Raw genomic sequence first — 18253 nt, 5'->3', positions numbered from 1 at the left:
ATCGAGGCCTTTGCTGGCCAGCGCGTCGTCACTGTGTCGGCTGCGGACCGCCACAGCCTGGCCCTCACCGCCGACGGCGCCCTCTGGAGCTGGGGCTTTGGAGGCGACGGCCGGTTGGGCCACGGCGACACTCAGCACCAGCTGCTGCCTAAGAAGGTCGAGGCGTTGGCAGGGCAGCGCGTTGTCGCTCTGTCGGCGGGAGGCGACCACAGCCTCGCCCTCGCCGCCGACGGCAGCGTCTGGAGCTGGGGCTATGGATACCTTGGCCAGCTGGGCCACGGCGACGTGCAGAACCAGCTGCTGCCCAAGAAGATCGAGGCCTTTGCTGGCCAGCGCGTTGTCGCTGTGTCGGCGGGAGGCGACCACAGCCTCGCCCTCGCCGCCGACGGCGCCGTCTGGTCCTGGGGCTGGGGAGACTTTGGCCGGTTGGGCCACGGTGACACGCAGCACCAGCTGCTGCCGAAGAAAGTCGACACGTTGGCAGGGCAGCGCGCCGTCGCTGTGTCGGCTGGACGCCGACACAGCCTCGCCCTCACCGCCGACGGTGCCGTCTGGAGCTGGGGCTGGGGAGCCTTTGGCAATCTGGGCCACGGCGACCAGCAGGAACAGCTGCTGCCCAAGAAGCTCGAGGCGTTGGCGAGTCGGCGCGTCGTCGCTGTGTCGGCTGCAGCCGTGCATAGCCTCGCCCTCACCGCCGACGGCGCTGTCTTTGCTTGGGGAAAGGGCGATAGCGGCTGCCTAGGACACGGAGAGGACGTGTCCAACCAACTGCTGCCCAAGAAGGTCGAGGCGTGGGCGCCGTGCAGTGAGGTGCCTGCATACCGGTAGTTCCTAGTTGGACAAGGCTCCGAGCCACCAGGGGATTGAGCGTATGAGATAAACCCGAATCTGATGATGGGATTCTGCGGCAGCCGCGTGCGCAACAAAACGAAGCAACGGTTGCGCTTTGTTGGAACGGCTTTTGGGGCTCTCTGATCGCAGAGAGGTTGGGGTCGACCCGGAACAACCCCCGAGGTCTTGCGATGAAGTTTGACACCCCCCCCCCCACAAAAGCAGTTCGGCTGCGCGAGGCGTGTTGGTTAGAGTGCTTTCTGTCTGCTGCCCTGCCACCGCCAACGGATCGCAATGACCCTCGAGATCGCCCACCTCAGCACCGATGAGCTCAACCTGATCTTCGATAGCCTCTCGCCACTCGAGGCGCGCGCAGCGGCATGCGTCTGCCGTCGGTGGCAGCAGCTGGTCAGCCCAAGCCGCCGCCGACTCCTCGCTGTCACGAGTGCCGGCAACAACACAACCATCGCCGCGGCATGGACCACACTAGCCCCTTATGTCCAGGACACTTCGCGTAGGCCCATGGCGCCGCGTCGACGTGGGGCACACCGTGACGCGCATGACGACACTTCCGGGACGCCTGAGTAGGATCAAACGAGATTGTGCTCTTCGATGCGCGTGGGCGCGTGGTGCAGCGCTTTACGGCACTGCCGCCGCCGCAGCGGCGCCAGCGGCGGGGCGGCGGAAGGACGTACCGAGGCGTCTCTTCCTGGCGACAGCAGCGCGGCGCAGGCGGCCGTGACCCACTAGCTAGCCTTTGTCGGGGACCTAACCTGAGCCCATTGAGCCCACCTCGAACCCCCGCCCAGGCAACTGGCCGACCTGCCTCGCCTTTGGACCGCGCGGCGCGCCGGACGCCGCGCAGAGTGCGTCGCGTGCGAGGTCGACTGAGATGCGCCGAGGTCTGCCGAGATGTAGGTTCGTGTCTCGGTTACTGCGAGGCCGTGAGGAGCGCCTCAACCACAGCTGTGAGCAGTAGGCGAGCTCTTCGTCTCTCAGTATCGCGTGAGAGGCGTGCTGCAGTTCGAGCGGTCGCCTCACGGGTACTGCTACCGCCGCACCGTCGCGTCGGCCGCGACTCCCCTGTTGTGACGGCTGCGCAGGGCCTCTCCAGATCGCTGGCCCCGAGAATCTAGGCCGCTTCACTCTCCTCGCCCGAGGGCATCTGCTGTGCGCACGGCAGCCTCTACCTCGCTTGTGTTGACCGAGGGGTGATCGTGCGGCTTGCCTTGGCTGCCGGCGCCGCGCCGCTGGAGGCGACGGCCGGGGTGATCGCGTGCCTTCAGCCTCTCCCGTGAGCAGGCGCGCTGCTCGAGGAGACGCGCCCCTTCGAGGGGACGGCAGGGGAGGCGCCTGCCACTTGCCCCGCGCCGCCAAGCCTGCCACTGCCCCGCCGCCGCCGCTGCCGCTGCGCGTGCCTTCACCGCGCGTCGGCGTGGCAGATGTATGTGTACTGGGGCATGGCCCTCGGCCCAGACGGCAGCTGTGGCGCGACAGAGCCGAGAGGAGCGTGAGCATCGCTTCAGGGCACGGCTCTGTGAGTAGGCCACCTCTATGTTGCGGCGCACGTGAGCGAGGAGGGGGGGCACGCGCCCTCCTCCTCGCTCGCCATGCGTCCGGCCCGTGAGCAGCGCAGCTTCACAAGCGCCACCATCACGTGAACAGGCACTACCTCCGCCCGACACCGATCGGGAGCGGGCGAGTGCTACGGCAGAGGCTCAGCGCCAGCGGCAGCTTCCTCGGCCCCACGGAAGTGTTTGCGGGCCGCGGTGGGAGCAGCCGGCCGACGCTCACACCGCTCTCGATCGAGCGAGGAGCGGCATCTTCACGCAGCGCGGCGTGAATAGGCGCCAGCTCAACCGGCCGTCTGACCCGTGCTTTTGCTCCCATGGCAGCTCCCTCTCCTTTCCTGTCGGCGCCGGCCTTTCTTCACGCCGTGCGCTGTGAACAGGCAACCTGCACATCTCCTCCTTTGTCGCTCCCGGGGGCGCCGCAAGCCAGGCGAGCGTTCGCCAGCCTGCGCCCGGCACTCGGCCCTCTGCCTCTGCCGCTCACGCCACGCTGCTTGCCCGTGGCGACGCCCAGGCCGCTGCGGAGGGGATGCGGCGGGTCGTCTACACCTTTAGTCCGCAAGGCGATTGCCTCGGCTATCTGCGGCCTTCCGCCGGAGCCAACAGAGGCGGTTGTTATTGCGTGAAGCGGGTCCTCGGTCATTGCGGTTGTACGAACGTAGGCGTTCCCCTCGTGCGTGACGCAGCGGCATGCTGTGGGCAGCGTCTCTTCACGCGTGTGGCTGTGAATAGGCGCTTCCCTCATCCGTGACGCGTGGGGCGTCTCTTGTGCGGTGGACGGCGGCTCGAGCTTGCTCGTGGCGTGCCAGGGCGAGGACCCGGCCAGCGAGGAGGCGATCGTCCAGCTGCGGCAGTTTGTCGAGTTGCAGCTGAGGAGACGCGAGGAGGTGTGAGTAGGTGCTTGTGCGCCTGCCGAGCTGCGGCTGTGGCGAGCTGCTTGCCACCGAGCGTGCCTCCGCGCCCGACGCGTCCCGCCCCATCGCGTGTGGTGAGGCGGCGAGCCTCGTAGGAGCAGATGCGTGCATAAAGTGTGCCAATTATGTGGCGAACGTGCCGGGGAGTGGCTGACGCCTCGTGTCTGCTCTCCGGAAGCGCGATGGGATTTGCATCATTTCATTATGAGCCCCACAATGAATCATGATGAGCCGGAAGAAGAGAAGAATCGATCTCGGCTCTTGAGCCCGGCCTGTATGCACAGCACACATCTGGCACGACAAGGGCGTGGACTGGAGCACTCTAGCACACACATACATCGGCACACCAGCTGCGACCAAAGGATTGTTGTTGAGAGAGCAGATCCACCCCTTCCGGCTACATCTGCTCTCTCTCCTCAGCAGAGCAGCACATATCCTACAACATACCTACAAGCACATCTCCTCACACCTCTAGAACCTCGTAGGTAGGTAGGTAGAAAGGTGAAGAACAGAAACAAAGAGGGAAAAAAACACACACAAACGTCGACACGACGGGCGGATTCGCAATCTAAAGGCGCCTCAGCTTTCGGAGCTTGGGCTGCGCCTTGCGGGCATGCCAGCGTGCTCAAAAACGCTGCGGAGCACACGATTCAACTACACCGCCGACTCGTGCCCGTGCTCGCTCGGCGGCTGCACGTCGCTGTGGCCATGCACCGCCTCGCGCCTCTGCTTCAAACACGATCTGCCCTCTGCCGCAGTCGCAGCGTCCCACCGCGCTGCAGCGCTGGGCAGTGCCACCGCGAGCTCCGACCTCGATGGTGACGGTGGCGGCCGGGGCAGCCACGGCGTCACGTACCTCTTCTTCCTCTCCTTCAACCGGTCGTTAGTGCGCAATGCCTTTGCCTCCAACCCGTGGAAGGCGCGTGCCAGGGAAGTCAACCGCGTCCTCTGGTTCATGCACACCGCACGAGCAGTCGGTGTGCGGCCTAGCCGCCGCCACCCGATCGCACCAGCCGCCTAGCCACCTACATGTCAATGTGCAGGCCTCCCGCCGGCGCGGCCTCGCCTCACCCCGCCGCGGCGGACTTCTTCCCATCTACCTGGCACACATGCACGCACGCCCCGCGACAGGCACCCTGCTGCCCGTCCACGCCGTCGTCGCCGGCGACCGCGATGCGGCGAGCGAGGCGAAGCTGGAGGCGGCTGGCAGTGCGGCTGTCGAGCGGGCTCGGAGCTTTCTCGGAGCCACCTCGGAGCGTTCCCATAGGCGGCCGGCGTGAGGCTGCTGTCTGGGCCGATGGTGCCTTCCCCCGCGTGGGCCTCGAAGTGGCACCGCCTCTCCTTCAACAAGATCGCGGCGCTCTCCTTCACGCAGTTCCGCAAGGTGGTTGTCCTCGACAACGACGTCGGCCTGCTCCGGAGCATGGACCACATGCTGCTCCACGCGCCCGCCCCCGCCGCCGTCTTCCACACCACCATCGGACCGCTCGCAAAAAGGACGCCGTGCGCGGTCACGACCGGGCTGCTCGTACTTCGGCCGTCACAGCGCGCCTTTGCCCGCGCGCTCTCCACGCTGGCGGCGATGAACTACTCACGCGAGACCTACGACGGCGGCGACGAGGAGTTCTGGCTCCGCTACTTTGCGGACGGGGCGGCGGCGGGCGAGCCGCTCTACGAGCTGCCGTGGAGGTACCACACGCACCGCTTGCTGCCGCTGCCTCCGGAAGAGTGGTACCGCGTGCGCATGCTCCACCTCATCGGCAGCCTGGCCGGCCGCGGCTTCTGCATCCCGCGGAACGCGACCCGCGCCGCAGAAATGTATCCGACGTGGACCACCAGGACAGAGAAATGGGGGCTGTGAACGAAGAGGTGTCAGCACAGGGTTCGCCCACCCTCTCAAACCGACTCGCACAATCGGTCGATTTAAAAATAAAACAAAAAGAGACGAAAATGGGATTCCTTTTTTAATACCCATCTCACACTAGAGAGGTGTCTGTTTTTATTTAAAATTACTAAACCCAGTTTTCTCGAGTTCATTTCACTATGTTTTTTCACCACTCACAACGTCTGTCGTCCTCATCTCCAAAAGCCGCCTGCGAGGTAAAGCCGCAGCCCTCCCGTTAATTACGCGATTGCTCGCCGACGGCGACGCGCGGCACCGCAGCACTTGGAGCACTTGGAGTGCAGCTCTTCGGCCTTTGCACGATGCGTGAGCGTGTCGAGATGCGCGTGTGGGAGCAACGAGACGCTCGGCGCTGCCCGACCGAATACCGTTACCGAAATAGACAGGCAGAACCGCTGCTACACGAGCTCGTACCTGCTTCTAGGCGTGTTTTCCGTTTTGAGGAGGTGCTCGCTGAGCAGGCCTGTGACAGCTGGTTGGTCTTTGTTGTAAACTTGTAGTCTAAAATTCAGTCTTAAGGTCCGACCTGTGCGCTGTGGGCACTGCCTCTCTGCCTGCGCTCGGCACCACCTCGGTATACAAAATGCGCCTGCGGGCGGACCCTCACAGATCACAGATCACAGCCTTGTTATTGAGAAGAAAATACCCCTATGGCGCAGATCACAGATCTAGGCTTCGTGGATGCGTCCACACCCAACGTTCGCCAATCGTGCGTTTCATGGGCGAGCCCCTCCGCACCGTCGTGCGGGTCAAGCGTGCCGAGGCGGGATACGAGGGGCGAGATGCGGGCGCGGGGTCCCTCTTCATCGCCGGCAACGCCCTCGAGCTCGCCCCTCCGGATCGTGGCGACGGCGTGAGACACTCGTGCGCCATATGAGTGATGCAGATTCTGCGCCAATACGTTAGAGTGATCGAGTCGAGGCCGCATCAACTGCCCCAGCGCCTCCACCGCCAACGCTGCCGTCCCAACCGCGTGATGCAGCGCCTACCCACCCTCCAGGTACGGCGCCATCTACGACTCCTTTGCCTCCGACCAAGACCTGTGCGAGGTCGAAGTGAGGCCACTCGCCGCCTCACTGGCCACCGGCCTCAATGCAGCGGTTCTGGTTGCGGGGCACTGCCGCTCGGGACGCGAGGCGCTCTTTGGCGCGATCGCCGCACGAGCGGTTGAGGGCATCTTCGAGGCGATGCGGCAGCGACTGCAGGCTGGCGATCAGGCTGGAGGACTCACCTTCACACTGACCGCACGGTACGCCTTCATCCCTGCCGCCTCCACAGTCACCACCGCCACGGTCCCCTGCCTTTTCCCAGTGTAATTTTGCCTCCATTTGCTACCACTCGTGTGTCGCCACTATCGCCCTCGCCGCCGCCACCTCCAGGTACGCCGCAGTCGTGCACAAGGCACCGCATATGAGCGACCTTCTCTCCGCAGGGTCTGCCCAAGTCACAGTGGCTGCAGACCCTGCGGCCGCAGGAGGAGTCACTCTGCGCGGGTCCGCTGCGCGCGCCCTGCCGCAGCCAGGGGCGATCGGGGAGCTACTCCGCACTGCCCGCCAACGGCTTAGACAAGGGCGTCCTCCCCCGCCGTCCTCCGCCTTGCAGCTTGAGCTGAGGCAAGAGCACAAGGGCCGCTCCGCCGCACCGGATCGCCGGAGGTCGTCGTCGGAAGAGGCTAGCGGTGGCGGTGGCGGCGGCGGTGACGCTGACCTGGTCTCCTCGCTGCTGCTCGCAGACGTCGAGACAAACGCACTCGGAGACGGGCTGGCCAGCGGGCTTCGCCAGCTTCTCAGCGGCCCCGGCTCTGCGCACGCTGCGCACAGCGGGCCAGCATTGCTGCTTCGCGACGCCGTCGGCGGGAACTGCAAGACGGTGTTGCTCGGGACGGTGGCGCCGGAGGACTTTGCCGAGTCTTGCGCGACGTTGCAGCTGGTCGCACAAGGGGCGGGCTTCGTCAACTTCCCCCTCGTCAACGACGTGCGCGCACGTGGCTTGCTGGCGCCGTGGGCGCAACGCCCAATCCTCTCGCTTGGGGACGGCCTCTCTTCACGATCGGCTGGTGTGAGTAGGCGCACCACCGGTGGGTGAGCCTGCAGCTACAGGAACAACTCTCCGCTGCGGAGGGCCGGCTGCAGCACGGGGTCGATTTGCTCGAGGAGGACCGCAGGGCGCTGCCCAACCAGCTGCACGGGGCGGCAGCGCGGCTGCAGGCGCTGGTCGACCAGATGCAGCAGGATGCGAAAGGGGCTGCGGGCGAGAAGCAAAAGCTGATGGCGGAGGTACTTGAGCTGCGCACCCAGTATAATGGCGCGACGGGCGAAGTGGTCGCCCTCAAGGAGGAGGTGGTGGCCACCAAGCAGGAGAAGCTCGCCCTCTCAAAGGAGCTCGTGGCGACGCAGCTCTCCGCCAACGAGGAGTCAGCCGCGCAGGCCGAGCAGATCTTTAGCCTCGAGCAGGAGGCAATTGCATCGGCAGACCTTCTAGCGCAGCTGCAGGAGCGCGCCGCGAGCCTCGAGGCCGACCGTGACGGGAAGGCCAACGCGCTCGCCGAGCTGGAGACGACAGCAGAGACGGCACGGCTCGAGGCGGTGAGCTCGCAGGCGCAGGCGAGCAGTGCTCGCGCCGAGGCGCTCGAGGCGCGCGAGCGGGAAGACGATCTAGCGCTACAGCTGCTCAACATGAGCAACGCCTCCGCGACCGCCGAGTCTCGCCTCGCGGACGCTGCCGCACAGCTGGAGGCGGCGGAGCGAGAGGCCACGGCGCAGCGCTCGCGCGCTCAGGACGCCATCTCCGAGGCCGAGGCGGCGCGGGGGGAGGCGCTCAAGCTGGCAGAAGAGGTGTCAAGCCTCAATGTGGTGATGGAACGGCAGGCTCTCTCTCTGCAGCAAGACCGGCTGGCGCTGCAGCGGACGGCGGTCGAGGCGGCAGAGGCGCAGCTCGAACGGTCGCAGCAGGCCGAGGCGCGTGCTGATAGGGAGAGCCACGCGCTGGGCGAGGAGAGGGCAGCACGCGAGGCAGCGGTGGCCGAGTACGAGGCGGAGATGGGCGAGGCGCGTGCGCGCGAAACGGCGCTGCGGAGGGCGCTCGCCGATCAGGCGGCGCAGCTGGTTGCAGCAACCCGCCATCTCGAGCTCTTGGGGGGTGAGGTGCCGTACACGCAAGGGCGTGCCGAGCAGCGGATCGGTGCGGTGGGGTGGTGGGCGCAATCGATGCCACTATAGGGAAGCGTGCAGTGGCAGAAGCCGTCGAGGCACGCGCCGTGGCCTGAGCAGTCGCGCATGCAGTTCGACGAGAGCGGCTCGCATGAGGCGCCTGCAAAGCCGGTGAAGCACATGCACATCGGCCGCCTATTCACGGCGATGTGATGCGAAAGAGACCCCCCCCCCCCCGTCTTCTGAAGCTCTCTTTAACAGCGGCCACCCCGCGGTCCCGGTGCACCTGCCGCGCCCATTGCAGCCGGCGGGGCAGAGGGAGGGCGGGAGACTGTGCCACACGCCGCACCGGCCCTGTGCCACCAGGTCCACGCGCGCTCCATTCTTGTCGATTACCGACGCATCCCTCTCCCTCCTCTCGTCCTCTGGACCGCACAGCCGCTGTTCGCATTTCCATGGCTGCGAGTCGTTGTGGATGCACCTGCATGGCATGTGAATAGGTATACCTGCGGGAAAAGCCGATGGCGTGCGGCGTTGCGCTAAACCTGCGGTGCGTTAGCACTGGGAGCGAGCAGTCCGGCCCCCAGCGGTATGGACCGCAGTCGCACCGTGCCAGCGGCACCACCGCATCCGCCAGTGGCATCGCGCACACCCCTCCCTCGGCGCACCTCGCTGGACATGCCGCCTCTGCCGCCTCTCCTGCCGCCCCCTGCCGATTTGGGGCGGCAAAGTGCCACGCGCCGCCGGTGAGCACCGGCGTGGCCGCACCGGGCTGCGGCGGGAGGGGCGAGTCGCGGTGGCAGTACTGCGAGTAGTTTTCATCGACGCATCTGGCGGCGGTGCGTGGTGAAATTAGGTGGTGACAACGAGGAGGGTGAAGAATGCAGGAACGCACACACCGTCGGTAGAACTGGTCCCGCCCGCGACCAGTAGCGCCAGCGTAGAGCCACGGCGACGCCCACCTGCGTACCGTAGCGACAGTGACCACACGATCACCGCACGTGTGTTAGAGGCACAGCTATCGTGGGAGTGCAAGAGAGATAGCTGTGCGGTCGGTCCTGTTTGCGCGCGACTTGAGCCAGATGTGCTCGTCACGCAGCTGGGAGGCGAGCAGGGAGACGTTGAGCCGCGTCGGCGCCAGATCGTGCCGGTCCGCCTTTGCCAGCCACATCGAGACGCTTCGCCTTTTTCTCGGTCGCCGGCCCATCCGGCGAGGGCATGTTCGTTCGGACCAAACTTAGGACGGCCGATGGCGGGAGGGGGCGGATAAATATAACGCCACGGCGCTCTCGGGAAGAGATGAAAGGGATTTAAAGTTCGCCACTGCGCTCCCCCTCCCCCCTCCCCCACGCGGCAGGCGCGCGTGCTGCTGCTCGACCTCGGCCAGCCCCACGGCGCACCAAGCAGCCTCGGGCTCCTCTGACCGCGGTCGGCTCGGCCTGTCGCCCGCGGCTAGCCCGCCTCCCCAAGGGGAGGCGCCTTCTCCGCCGGACGGTCCCGGCGACCACGTGAGGAGACGGCGGTAGCCGCGCGCAGTCAAGTACATACATGCTGTGGTAGATAGAGAGAGACCGCCCCGCGCGCCGACACGACGCCAGTAACGCCGCCGACGTCTCTGATACGTTTATGTACTTGTGTACTCGAGGCAGTGGACCATGGTAGTGGGAAGTGGCGAGTGGCAGTCGCCGCGGACACGATGATCGGCGTGGCACACGTGCTGAGTCGTGTGTGCTCCCTTCTGCCTGAGGGCCCAACTTCAGAATCGTGCTTTGAGTTGGGTTGTTTCGTGTTGGGTTGGGTTGTTGGGTTGTTCCGTGAGTAGGCAAGGAGAGTTGGAGTATTTCACAGTATTTCCAGTATCCCAGTATCTGAGGTGCTGTGGCGCAGTATTCCAGTATTTCAGACACGCAAAGCAAGTATTTTTATTGCAATACTGCATGCTACCTGCACACGGCCCTTGGCCAAGTATCCCAATATCCCGCAAGCGAAGGTCAAGTATCGGTGGCGCAAATACCTCTCTGCCGCGAGGGTGATACTGCAATACTGGGCCTGGGGCATGCAGATATTGTGTTACTGAAGTAGTGTGGCCATGGCAGTATCGCGCAGTATTTTTACCGCAATACTCGGAGCCGGCGCATCGGATACTGGGATACTGCAGGATACTGCGGGATACTGCTGGATACTGCTGGATACTGGCAATTCATGGAAGTGTGCCCGTGTGTAAGCCATGGTCCAGCAGCCAGCTGCATCCCCATCCTTCTCACTGGTAGTTGTCACCATGCAGCTGCACCCCTCCCTAGAGCATTCCCGGCTAATGTGGATACCGGATACTGGGATACTGGGATACTGCGGACCGGCTTGGGCCACAAATGTCGCAAGTGGGCTGTGGTGATGGCAGGCGTTATGTGATTGTTCCAGAATGCATCGGCAGGAATTGTGATGTGTGGAAGCTCACGAGTTCTCCGACTGCCGCTCGACAGTCCGTAAAGAGCTCGTATCCGCTGCATTTCTGCCGCCGAGCTGAACAGCGGCGGTGAAGCACGGCCGGCTGTGTCAGGACCGCGCCCGGCGCTGGAGAGTGCTCGAGAGCATCTGACATCGTCGGCCGCAGCGGCAGGGTCGGCCGAGGTGATTCGTTTTAGCAGGGTCGGCCGAGGTGATTCGTTTTATGTGCAGGTCCGTCACCCGTTTGCCGTGATGCTCAGCGGCGGCGCCCACACCGGTGGGTTCACTCGAGACGGTCCGGCGCCAAGCAAAGAGGAGCGTCGGTTACCAGAGCCTGCTGTGTGGCGGTTTGTGGCCGATTGGGGTCGTGCGGGGCTGGTTGGGGTTGGCGGGAGGAGACACGAAGGAACTTCCGCGACATGACGCTCGAACTTTCGACCGTTCGACACCCTGGGGTCACTTGCGAGAGGCGCCGCTACGCCCGGCCGCCTGAGATGCAAAAGTTTGCACACGCCATTCAAGCGCTGCAGGCATTGCGAGCACGCTGGTGCTCCTGCGTGCCGGCGCCAAGCTTCAATTGCCAAGGCTGACGCTGCATCACAACGTTGATATCGCATGCGGTGCGCTTGTGGGAGCTGACGCGCCCAGCCAATCCAGCGCCCCTAGCCATCGAGATAGCTCTGGGACCCTTTTACGGCACAGCTGCTGTGTGATCTACTATGATTCCTGTGCGTGCGCCGCAGGACGTGACCACCTTGCTGCGCTCAATGTTCGCGGCCGTGACGCCTCCCCGATGTGAGTCTTCCTCCCCACACCACAGCACCAGCACCAGTGCACTGCCACGACACTCTCCCTCAGTTCCAGCACTGGCGCCTCAGCCGTCTTCGCCCACCTCGTGCCGTTGCCGCCTTCCCCACCCCGCCAGCCCTTGCACACGCGTTTACACCATTGCGCCGGCAGGGCGCGGGCACACACTTTACGGCAGTCTTCGCTTGCCCACGCTGCTCAATTGGCTCAATCCCTCCCCACCTAGCTGCTGCCTCGCATCCCGCTGCCGGACGTACGACTGCGGCCGCAGCGCAATGCATCGCTCGAGGGCCGAACCCAGATACTGGGATACTGCAGGATACTGCAGGATACTGCAGGATACTGCGGGATACTGGCCGTCTCTGATGCGGATACTGGGATATTCGGCGGGGCTGGAGGACCAAGTAGCGCCCAGTATTGCAGTATTATTACTTGGCATTTAGCTCTGCGATATTGGGATACTTCGCCGGCGTGGATGGATTACTGTGATACTCACCGGGTGCGTCATCACGAGTATCGAAGTATCCGCGGTACCAGCTCGGAGTATTGAAGTATTATTACTGCGCCATATCTCAAAGGGGAATCTTTTACAGTATCCCAGTATTTGAGGCCTGCTGCGAAGTATCCCAGTATCTGGTCCGGCTCCGCGAAGTAGAAGTAAGAAAATACTCCAACTCTCCTTGCCTACTGAGGTTGGGTCGTCGGCGCGAATGGTGAGGTCTCGACCGCCGCCGCTCACGCCAGCGGACGGCCACCATCGGTGTTTTTGGCTTCGCCACCGTCCAAGGCGTGCGCCATGCGCTCGCCGGCATCGAGCGAGCAACGTGATCGACCGAGCGGCTTGCTGTGTGGACGCCTTCTTCTGGCTCTCGTCGAGAGCGTTTTGCGTCCCGGCGGGTGGGAGAATATGTGTCGTCTGATGTGTCACTGTGTGCGTCACATCGGTCTTGATAACAAGCACGGTCGATCCGTCGAAGCGATACACTCGTTCCTATCACGCTGGAAGGCTTGCACGGAGCTCTGTGCCGGCACACAGCAAGAGCCGTGCGGCAAGAAGAGCTCGATGGGGAGCGAGAACCGTCAGAGGTGCTCACCCAGGTTTCGAAAGTCCGCCTTGATGCGGTCAGTTCCCCCCAGGTTTGACCGCGCAGCTCGCAAGACTCGTCGAGCACTCGCAGCCTTTCTGCGCCTCTGACTCTGCAAGCTATGCGGGAAGAGCAGTTTATCCGCAATATATCGACGAGTTCGAGAGAGCCACAGGCTTTCGCTCGGGAGGGATTGAGTGCATCGCGACGGACTTCAGGTTACACCTGAAAATCTGACGGTTCTCGCTCCCCATCGAGCTCTTCTCTTGCCGCACGGCTCTTGCTGTGTGCCGGCGCAGAGCTCCGTGCAAGCCTTCCAGCGTGATAGGAACGAGTGTATCGCTTCGATGGATCGACCGTGCTTGTTATCAAGACCGATGTGACGTACACAGTGACACATCAGACGACACATATTCTCCCACCCGCCGGGACGCAAAACGCTCTCGACGAGAGCCACAAGAAGGCGTCCACACAGCAAGCCACTCGTCGGACAGGCGTGCTCGCTCGATGCCGGCGAGCGCATGGCGCACGCCTTGGACGGTGGCGAAGCCAAAAACACCGATGGTGGCCGTCCGCTGGCGTGAGCGGCGGCGGTCGAGACCTCACCATTCGCGCCGACGACCCAACCTCACGCGGAACAACCCAACCCGGGCCAACAGCCCAACCCTACCCCAAAAGCACGATTCTGAAGTTGGGCCCTCTGCCTGCTAATGGCGGGATCAAAAGTTGGTCGCTGCGAGGAGAGGTCAAAAGTTGGTCGCTGCGATCTGGAGGAAATGGAATTCCCCCAACGCCCCATGAATTCCACTGAGCCTGACCAATTCTTGACTTGTTGGGCCCTCCGTGGACCGTGGGACCGTGGCCTCTCTCTCGAGGTATGGAGCTACAAAGCGGCCAATGGTAGTAGGATGTGTTATCTTCACGGCAGTTATGTTATTTCCGTACACGTTGTCCCGTTCCCCCAATAAATAAATAAATAAATAGAGCAGTCATCTCCGTTCCCCCAGGACCTGCCGAGCTTTGACTTGTCGATTTTTTGTAGAACCGACGGCGAGGCGGCGGCGCCTTGCCGATGGCAAGCGATTGCACAGCAGGGGAGCTCGACTGCCGGCTCTTTGAGCTATACGATGAGTACGGCCTCGCACTCCGCATTGGCCTCCTGTGCCTCGGCGTGCAGCTCGCGTGCACGGCGCTCTTCAAGGCGCTACCGGCGGGCGGCAGCTTTGACACGACTCGCTTCCCCGTGTTCCTCGCGCACCAGGTCGTCGCCCTCCCGCTAATGATCCTCCTGACCTACATGGGTTGCGCCGCCTACTACAGTCCCGCGGCCGACTCCCAGCTCGCCGACGCGGCCGGCGCGCACGGGCGGAGCACGTACCCCGTCGCCGCCGGCCGGGACATCTCCCTGGTCATCCTCGGGATGCAGCTCTTCTGGGACCTGCCCGTGACATTGCACGCCGAGATGTATGACGCTGTCAACCTGGCGCACCCACGTCGGGACGGCGACTTCTGTGGCCCTGCGGAACCGTCTCGGAGCCTTCTCGGAGCCTTCCCCATAGGCGCACCACGTGGGGATGGCCATCTCTGCGGCCCTCTCGCTCTCGCCGTACGTGCAGTACTGGGTCCCCTTCTTCGGCGGGCTGATTGAGGCCCCCCCCCTTCGCGCCGCGTGCGTCGGGTGCTCCGTTGTTAAGCTCCTTCTCCCTTTCCGGCTGGACTCATAGGCCTCCTCCATCCCCCTCGTCCTCGCCGACGTCTTCCACCCCAAGCGGTACCAGGACTTTGCGGAGGCGACGGCCGGCCGCTCCAAGGCCAACTTTCTGCTGCGCGTCACCTTCCTCCTCGCGTACCTGCTCGTGCGCTGCGTCTGGTTCCCCGCAACGGTGGCCTTTGGCGTGGGGCCGGATCTGCTCAGCGAGCTGCGCGGCGCGGAGGACGCGGCCGCAGCGCTCAGCCCCGCGCTGGCGCTGCTGCTGATCCTGCCCCTCACCTTCCTGCAGCTGCACTGGGGCCGGCTCCTCGTCCGGCAGGCGATGAAGGCGCTCGCGCCGCCGCCCGACGACAAGCCCGCCTATGACCAGCTCGACGACCAGCACGTGCTCTAAAAGCCGCGGGCTCCGTCCATGTCATCGGTGGGTGGGGGGTTTTGGAGCTGACTTTACGTTTGGAATCCGCTGCTGCTGCTGCTGCTGCTGCTGCTGCTGTTACGTCTTCGGTCCCCGCGGGAAGCCCCGCGCATAGGACAACAACGTCTGTCCCACACACGCACAGACACGCGCACATACATCATGCTCGGGGGCACCCCCCACAGTGTAGTCGTGGTGTGAGCACACAAGTACTAGCAGAGTGCACACCTAAGAATCAAAGCCTCTTGGTTCTTACGCGCGCTCGAGGGAGTTACCAAACTGAGGTAGCGAAAAATAAAAAAAACCGGCACAGTCCGCACCGCCTCGCGAAAGGGGTGAAGCAACGATCAACTCCAGCTTGGACTTGGCTCTTGGAACTTGGGTGCGACGCGTCGTTCACTTTCTTTTGAGAGCGCCTTCGTTGTTAATAATACAAACAGATGGTCACTTGCCACAGTCACATACACGCACACACACACACCGCACCGCACCCCGCACTCTCACGCCCCCCGCCCCCGCGCCTAGCGCTACCGGTACTCAGTAGGCTGGAAGGAGATGAGGAGATGGAACAGCCCGAGGAAAGGAGCGAACAACACGTAGGTGGTATGTCGTGATGGGAGGTTAAAGTTGTGCGTTGTTCACGCTGCCCGGCAAGAAATGGCTCAGATCCAGGAACTCACTGCAAATTCTTTTTCGAACGCACCTCGGAGCACATAAATTCCGCAGTACGGTCATGATCGGAGGAGCTCTCGCCGCCGCGTCCACGGGCCTCGTGACACTGCAGCCGGCCGCCGTGCCGCTGCACTCGCCCATGCATCTGGCCGTGCCCGCGACTCGTCCGGCGGTAGCCACGATGTCGCTGCTCCCGGACCACAGCAGATTCGCTCCGCAGCAGCTCGCCTCGCAGGTGCTTGCGGCGGTGCTCGCGGCGGGCGTGGCTTTGGGCCCTCCAACGGGGCTGGAGGCGGCTGAGGCGGTGGAAGACGTCAATGCCGTCGCGGCGAAGGCCGCAATCAGCCGCTACAACACCCAGAAGGCGACCGTCGCCGCCACCGCTGTCGTCGCGGCGCCCGTTGTCGAGCGGAGCAGCGCGCCGTCGGCGGCGCCTGTCGCCGCGCCCGCCGCGGGTAGCTACGCGAGCGCCGAAGACGCCCTCAAGAAGGAGCAGCGCAAGGCCGCCAGGCCGGCGGCCGCGGCCAAGAAGGCGCCGGTGCCGGTGGCGGCGCCAGCAGCGCCCGCCCCGGCGCCGGCGCCTCCCGCTGCAGCGTCCAAAGTGAGTGCGACGAGCGAGGCGGCGGACCGGGTGGCGGCGGCGGCGGCGGCGCGCAAGGCCAAGGAGGCCGCCGCGGCGCCGGGTGTGCCTGCGCCCTCCAAGGCTGCCGAGGCGACCAAGGCGAAGGTTGCGGCGGCCAAGGCGGCAAAAGCGGAGAAGGCGTCCAAGGCTGCGGCGCCGGCGGAGAAGGGCGCGGCGGGCAGCAAGGCGGCGCGCGAGGCGAAGGCGTCCACGCCCGCGCCGGCCGCCAAGGGCGAGGCAAAGGTGGAGGCCAAGGCGCGGTCCTAGAGCGAGGGGAGTGGTGGGGCGTGAGACGCGTCTCACAGCCCGGGCGCAGGATGGACTTGGGGCATCGTCCCGCCGACGCACGCTCGCGACGCGATCCGCCCGCAGGTGCGGTCTGAGGTGAAGAGCGCAGAGGTGGCGCTGGCGTCGGCCAAGAGCGAGGCGAGCAAGGCGGTGAGCGCGGCGAGCAAGAAGAAGGCTCGCGAGATCAGCCGAGATCAGCCGAGACCAGCCGAGCAAGAAGCGTGCTCAGTCGAGCCGAGGTCGCCCGAGATGCGACACCACGCGAGCAGGAGGCGTGCTTTCGCGCGAGGCGGCGCGGTGGGACGCGGCGGTGGTGGGTCGTGCTTCTCACTCACACACGCGTGCGCCGTGGCCTCAGGACCCGAAGCTGAAGGCGGCGGCGGAGCGGGCGAACAAGGGCGTTGAGGCGTCGGCACGCAAGCTGAGCGCTGCCAAGGCCAAGCAGCAGGCCGAGGCCAAGAAGCTCGAGGCCGATTTGGCTAAGGCTAAGACCAAGGCGCTCGCCCACTTGCACCGTCGCCTTGCACTCGCGCAAGGCTGCGGCGGCTCCTTGACTTGGGGGGAGGGGAGGGGGGGAAGGGGGGCTCGACGCTGTGCGTGTGGACGCACTTCACCTTGCCCCCTCCGAAGGCGCGCGAGGCTGGCAAGGTGGCCGCCAAGAGCGACTCCGCAGTCAAGCAGGAGCCCCTGCACCCCGGCCACACCCCGGCCACACCCCGGCCACACGCCGGCCACACCCCGGCCATGCCTCGGCCACACCCCGGCCATGCCTCGGCCACACACCCCGGCCATGCCTCGGCCATGCCTCGGCCACCCCGGCTCTACTTCGCTGATTCGACCCCGCGACCAAGCAGGCGGCCGCTGCCAAGGGCCAGGCCGAGAAGGCAGCCGCAGAGTCGCAGGTTCGAGGGCGGCGAGAGGGCCCCGAGAGGACGCGAGATGAGCCGAGATAGGCCCTCGCCGAGGCGCAGAAGAAGGCGGACGCGCTGGCTGCAGCCGCCGTCAAGGCGTCAAAGGCGGGCGCAGAGCAACGAAGGCAGAGGCCGTCCGAGACCGTCCGAGATCACCCGAGGTCGCCCGAGGTCGTAGGCGGAGCAGGCGAAGGCGGCGAAGGCTGTCGCTGACGCCGACAAGGCGACGAGGCCGAGGGGGCGAGATCACCCGAGATCACCCGAGATCACCCGAGATCGCTCGAGATGTCAGGCGGTCGACAAGGCAAAGAAGGAGATCGCGGCGGCGGGCGCCAAGGGCGATTCGGGCAAGGCACCGCCACCGGCCCGAGAGGGAGAGGTGGGCTCTGTGAGCAGCGTCTCTTCACAAGCCGCGGCTGTGAGCAGGCGTCCGTTGCGTCCAAGCAGCTCGAGGCGGCGCAGCGCGCCAAGAAGGCTGCGGCCAAGGGCGCGGAGGCGGCAGACAAGGCTGCTGCCGCGGCAGCAAAGGCCTCCAAGGCCAAGGGCGCGGCGGTCATCAAGGCGCGAGCGGGAGTCGAGATGTGGCCGGAAGCAGCCGAGAAATGTGCCCACATTGGGAGGAGGGGCGGGGCCTGTCCATTCCCCGCACTTGTGGCAGGCCGTGAAGGCGAAGAGTGGAGGCTTATCCGAACCATCCACGAACCCTCCTCCCGACCTCCCTGTAGGCCGTCAAGGCGAAGGTGGAGCCGTCGGCGGAGAAGGCGAAGACGGCGGTGGCGGTGGCCAAGGGTGCCGACGCCAAGGCGGCCGAGGCGGCGGCCAAGGTTGCGGCGCTGGAGAAGGCGCTGCAGTCGACGCGCTGAGCTGCGGAAGGGCCTGGGGTGGAGGGGTGGCTGCCTCTCGGGTGTGGGCCATGGCGGGCGGGGGGT

The 18253-nt window shown here is 65.0% G+C and overlaps 5 protein-coding genes across 5 annotated transcripts in view; all 5 read left to right on the top strand.

Annotated features, from left to right (window-relative positions):
- EMIHUDRAFT_470494 (hypothetical protein) overlaps positions 1–5257 on the top strand; it is a gene marked incomplete at its 5' end in the record, with an annotated part of 24346 nt that extends 19089 nt beyond the window's left edge. The window contains 5 exons of the mRNA XM_005768232.1: positions 2377–2399; positions 2497–2600; positions 3135–3289; positions 3891–4295; positions 4584–5257. Coding sequence (XP_005768289.1) covers positions 2377–2399; positions 2497–2600; positions 3135–3289; positions 3891–4295; positions 4584–5177 — 1281 coding nt within the window. The 3' untranslated portion in view covers positions 5178–5257. The remainder of the gene's footprint in view (positions 1–2376; positions 2400–2496; positions 2601–3134; positions 3290–3890; positions 4296–4583) is intronic.
- Positions 5258–5937: 680 nt separating this feature from the next.
- Positions 5938–9183, top strand: EMIHUDRAFT_119213 (hypothetical protein; the record flags this gene model as incomplete). The annotated part of the gene is made up of 6 exons (XM_005768231.1): positions 5938–6083; positions 6220–6511; positions 6822–7193; positions 7286–8362; positions 8438–8539; positions 8869–9183. The coding sequence occupies 6 exons, from the start codon at positions 5938–5940 to the stop codon at positions 9181–9183; spliced, it is 2304 nt and encodes a 767-aa protein (XP_005768288.1).
- Positions 9184–10457: 1274 nt separating this feature from the next.
- On the top strand, positions 10458–12540 carry EMIHUDRAFT_245501 (hypothetical protein; the record flags this gene model as incomplete). The annotated part of the gene is made up of 9 exons (XM_005768230.1): positions 10458–10576; positions 10669–10773; positions 10926–10996; positions 11074–11160; positions 11344–11433; positions 11939–12024; positions 12064–12119; positions 12199–12333; positions 12408–12540. 9 exons carry the CDS (start codon positions 10458–10460, stop codon positions 12538–12540), a joined length of 882 nt encoding a protein of 293 aa, XP_005768287.1.
- Positions 12541–14050: 1510 nt separating this feature from the next.
- On the top strand, positions 14051–15135 carry EMIHUDRAFT_425048 (hypothetical protein). Its single transcript, XM_005768229.1, has 3 exons — positions 14051–14194; positions 14271–14354; positions 14430–15135. The coding sequence occupies exons 1-3, from the start codon at positions 14126–14128 to the stop codon at positions 14808–14810; spliced, it is 534 nt and encodes a 177-aa protein (XP_005768286.1). The 5' UTR covers positions 14051–14125; the 3' UTR covers positions 14811–15135.
- A 419-nt stretch (positions 15136–15554) lies between these two features.
- EMIHUDRAFT_470492 (hypothetical protein) lies at positions 15555–18187 on the top strand (the record flags this gene model as incomplete). Its single annotated transcript, XM_005768228.1, has 6 exons — positions 15555–16368; positions 16498–16563; positions 16772–16928; positions 17600–17703; positions 17751–17876; positions 18050–18187. The coding sequence occupies exons 1-6, from the start codon at positions 15565–15567 to the stop codon at positions 18185–18187; spliced, it is 1395 nt and encodes a 464-aa protein (XP_005768285.1). The 5' UTR covers positions 15555–15564.
- Positions 18188–18253: the final 66 nt, after the last annotated feature.

This window comes from Emiliania huxleyi (assembly GCF_000372725.1).
Source record: "Emiliania huxleyi CCMP1516 unplaced genomic scaffold EMIHUscaffold_463, whole genome shotgun sequence".
NCBI classification, from domain to species: Eukaryota; Haptophyta; order Isochrysidales; family Noelaerhabdaceae; genus Emiliania; species Emiliania huxleyi.
This window is presented reverse-complemented; position numbering and strand designations above follow the sequence as displayed.

Excerpts from the sequence above, each read along its gene's own strand:
- EMIHUDRAFT_425048 (XM_005768229.1), top strand. The coding sequence starts at position 14,126 with ATGCAGCTCTTCTGGGACCTGCCCGTGACATTGCACGCCGAGATGTAT. Across the intron at positions 14,195-14,270 it reads ACGCTGTCAACCTGGCGCAC|CACGTGGGGATGGCCATCTC; the intron begins CCACGTCGGGAC and ends CCATAGGCGCAC. Across the intron at positions 14,355-14,429 it reads TCTTCGGCGGGCTGATTGAG|GCCTCCTCCATCCCCCTCGT; the intron begins GCCCCCCCCCTT and ends CTGGACTCATAG.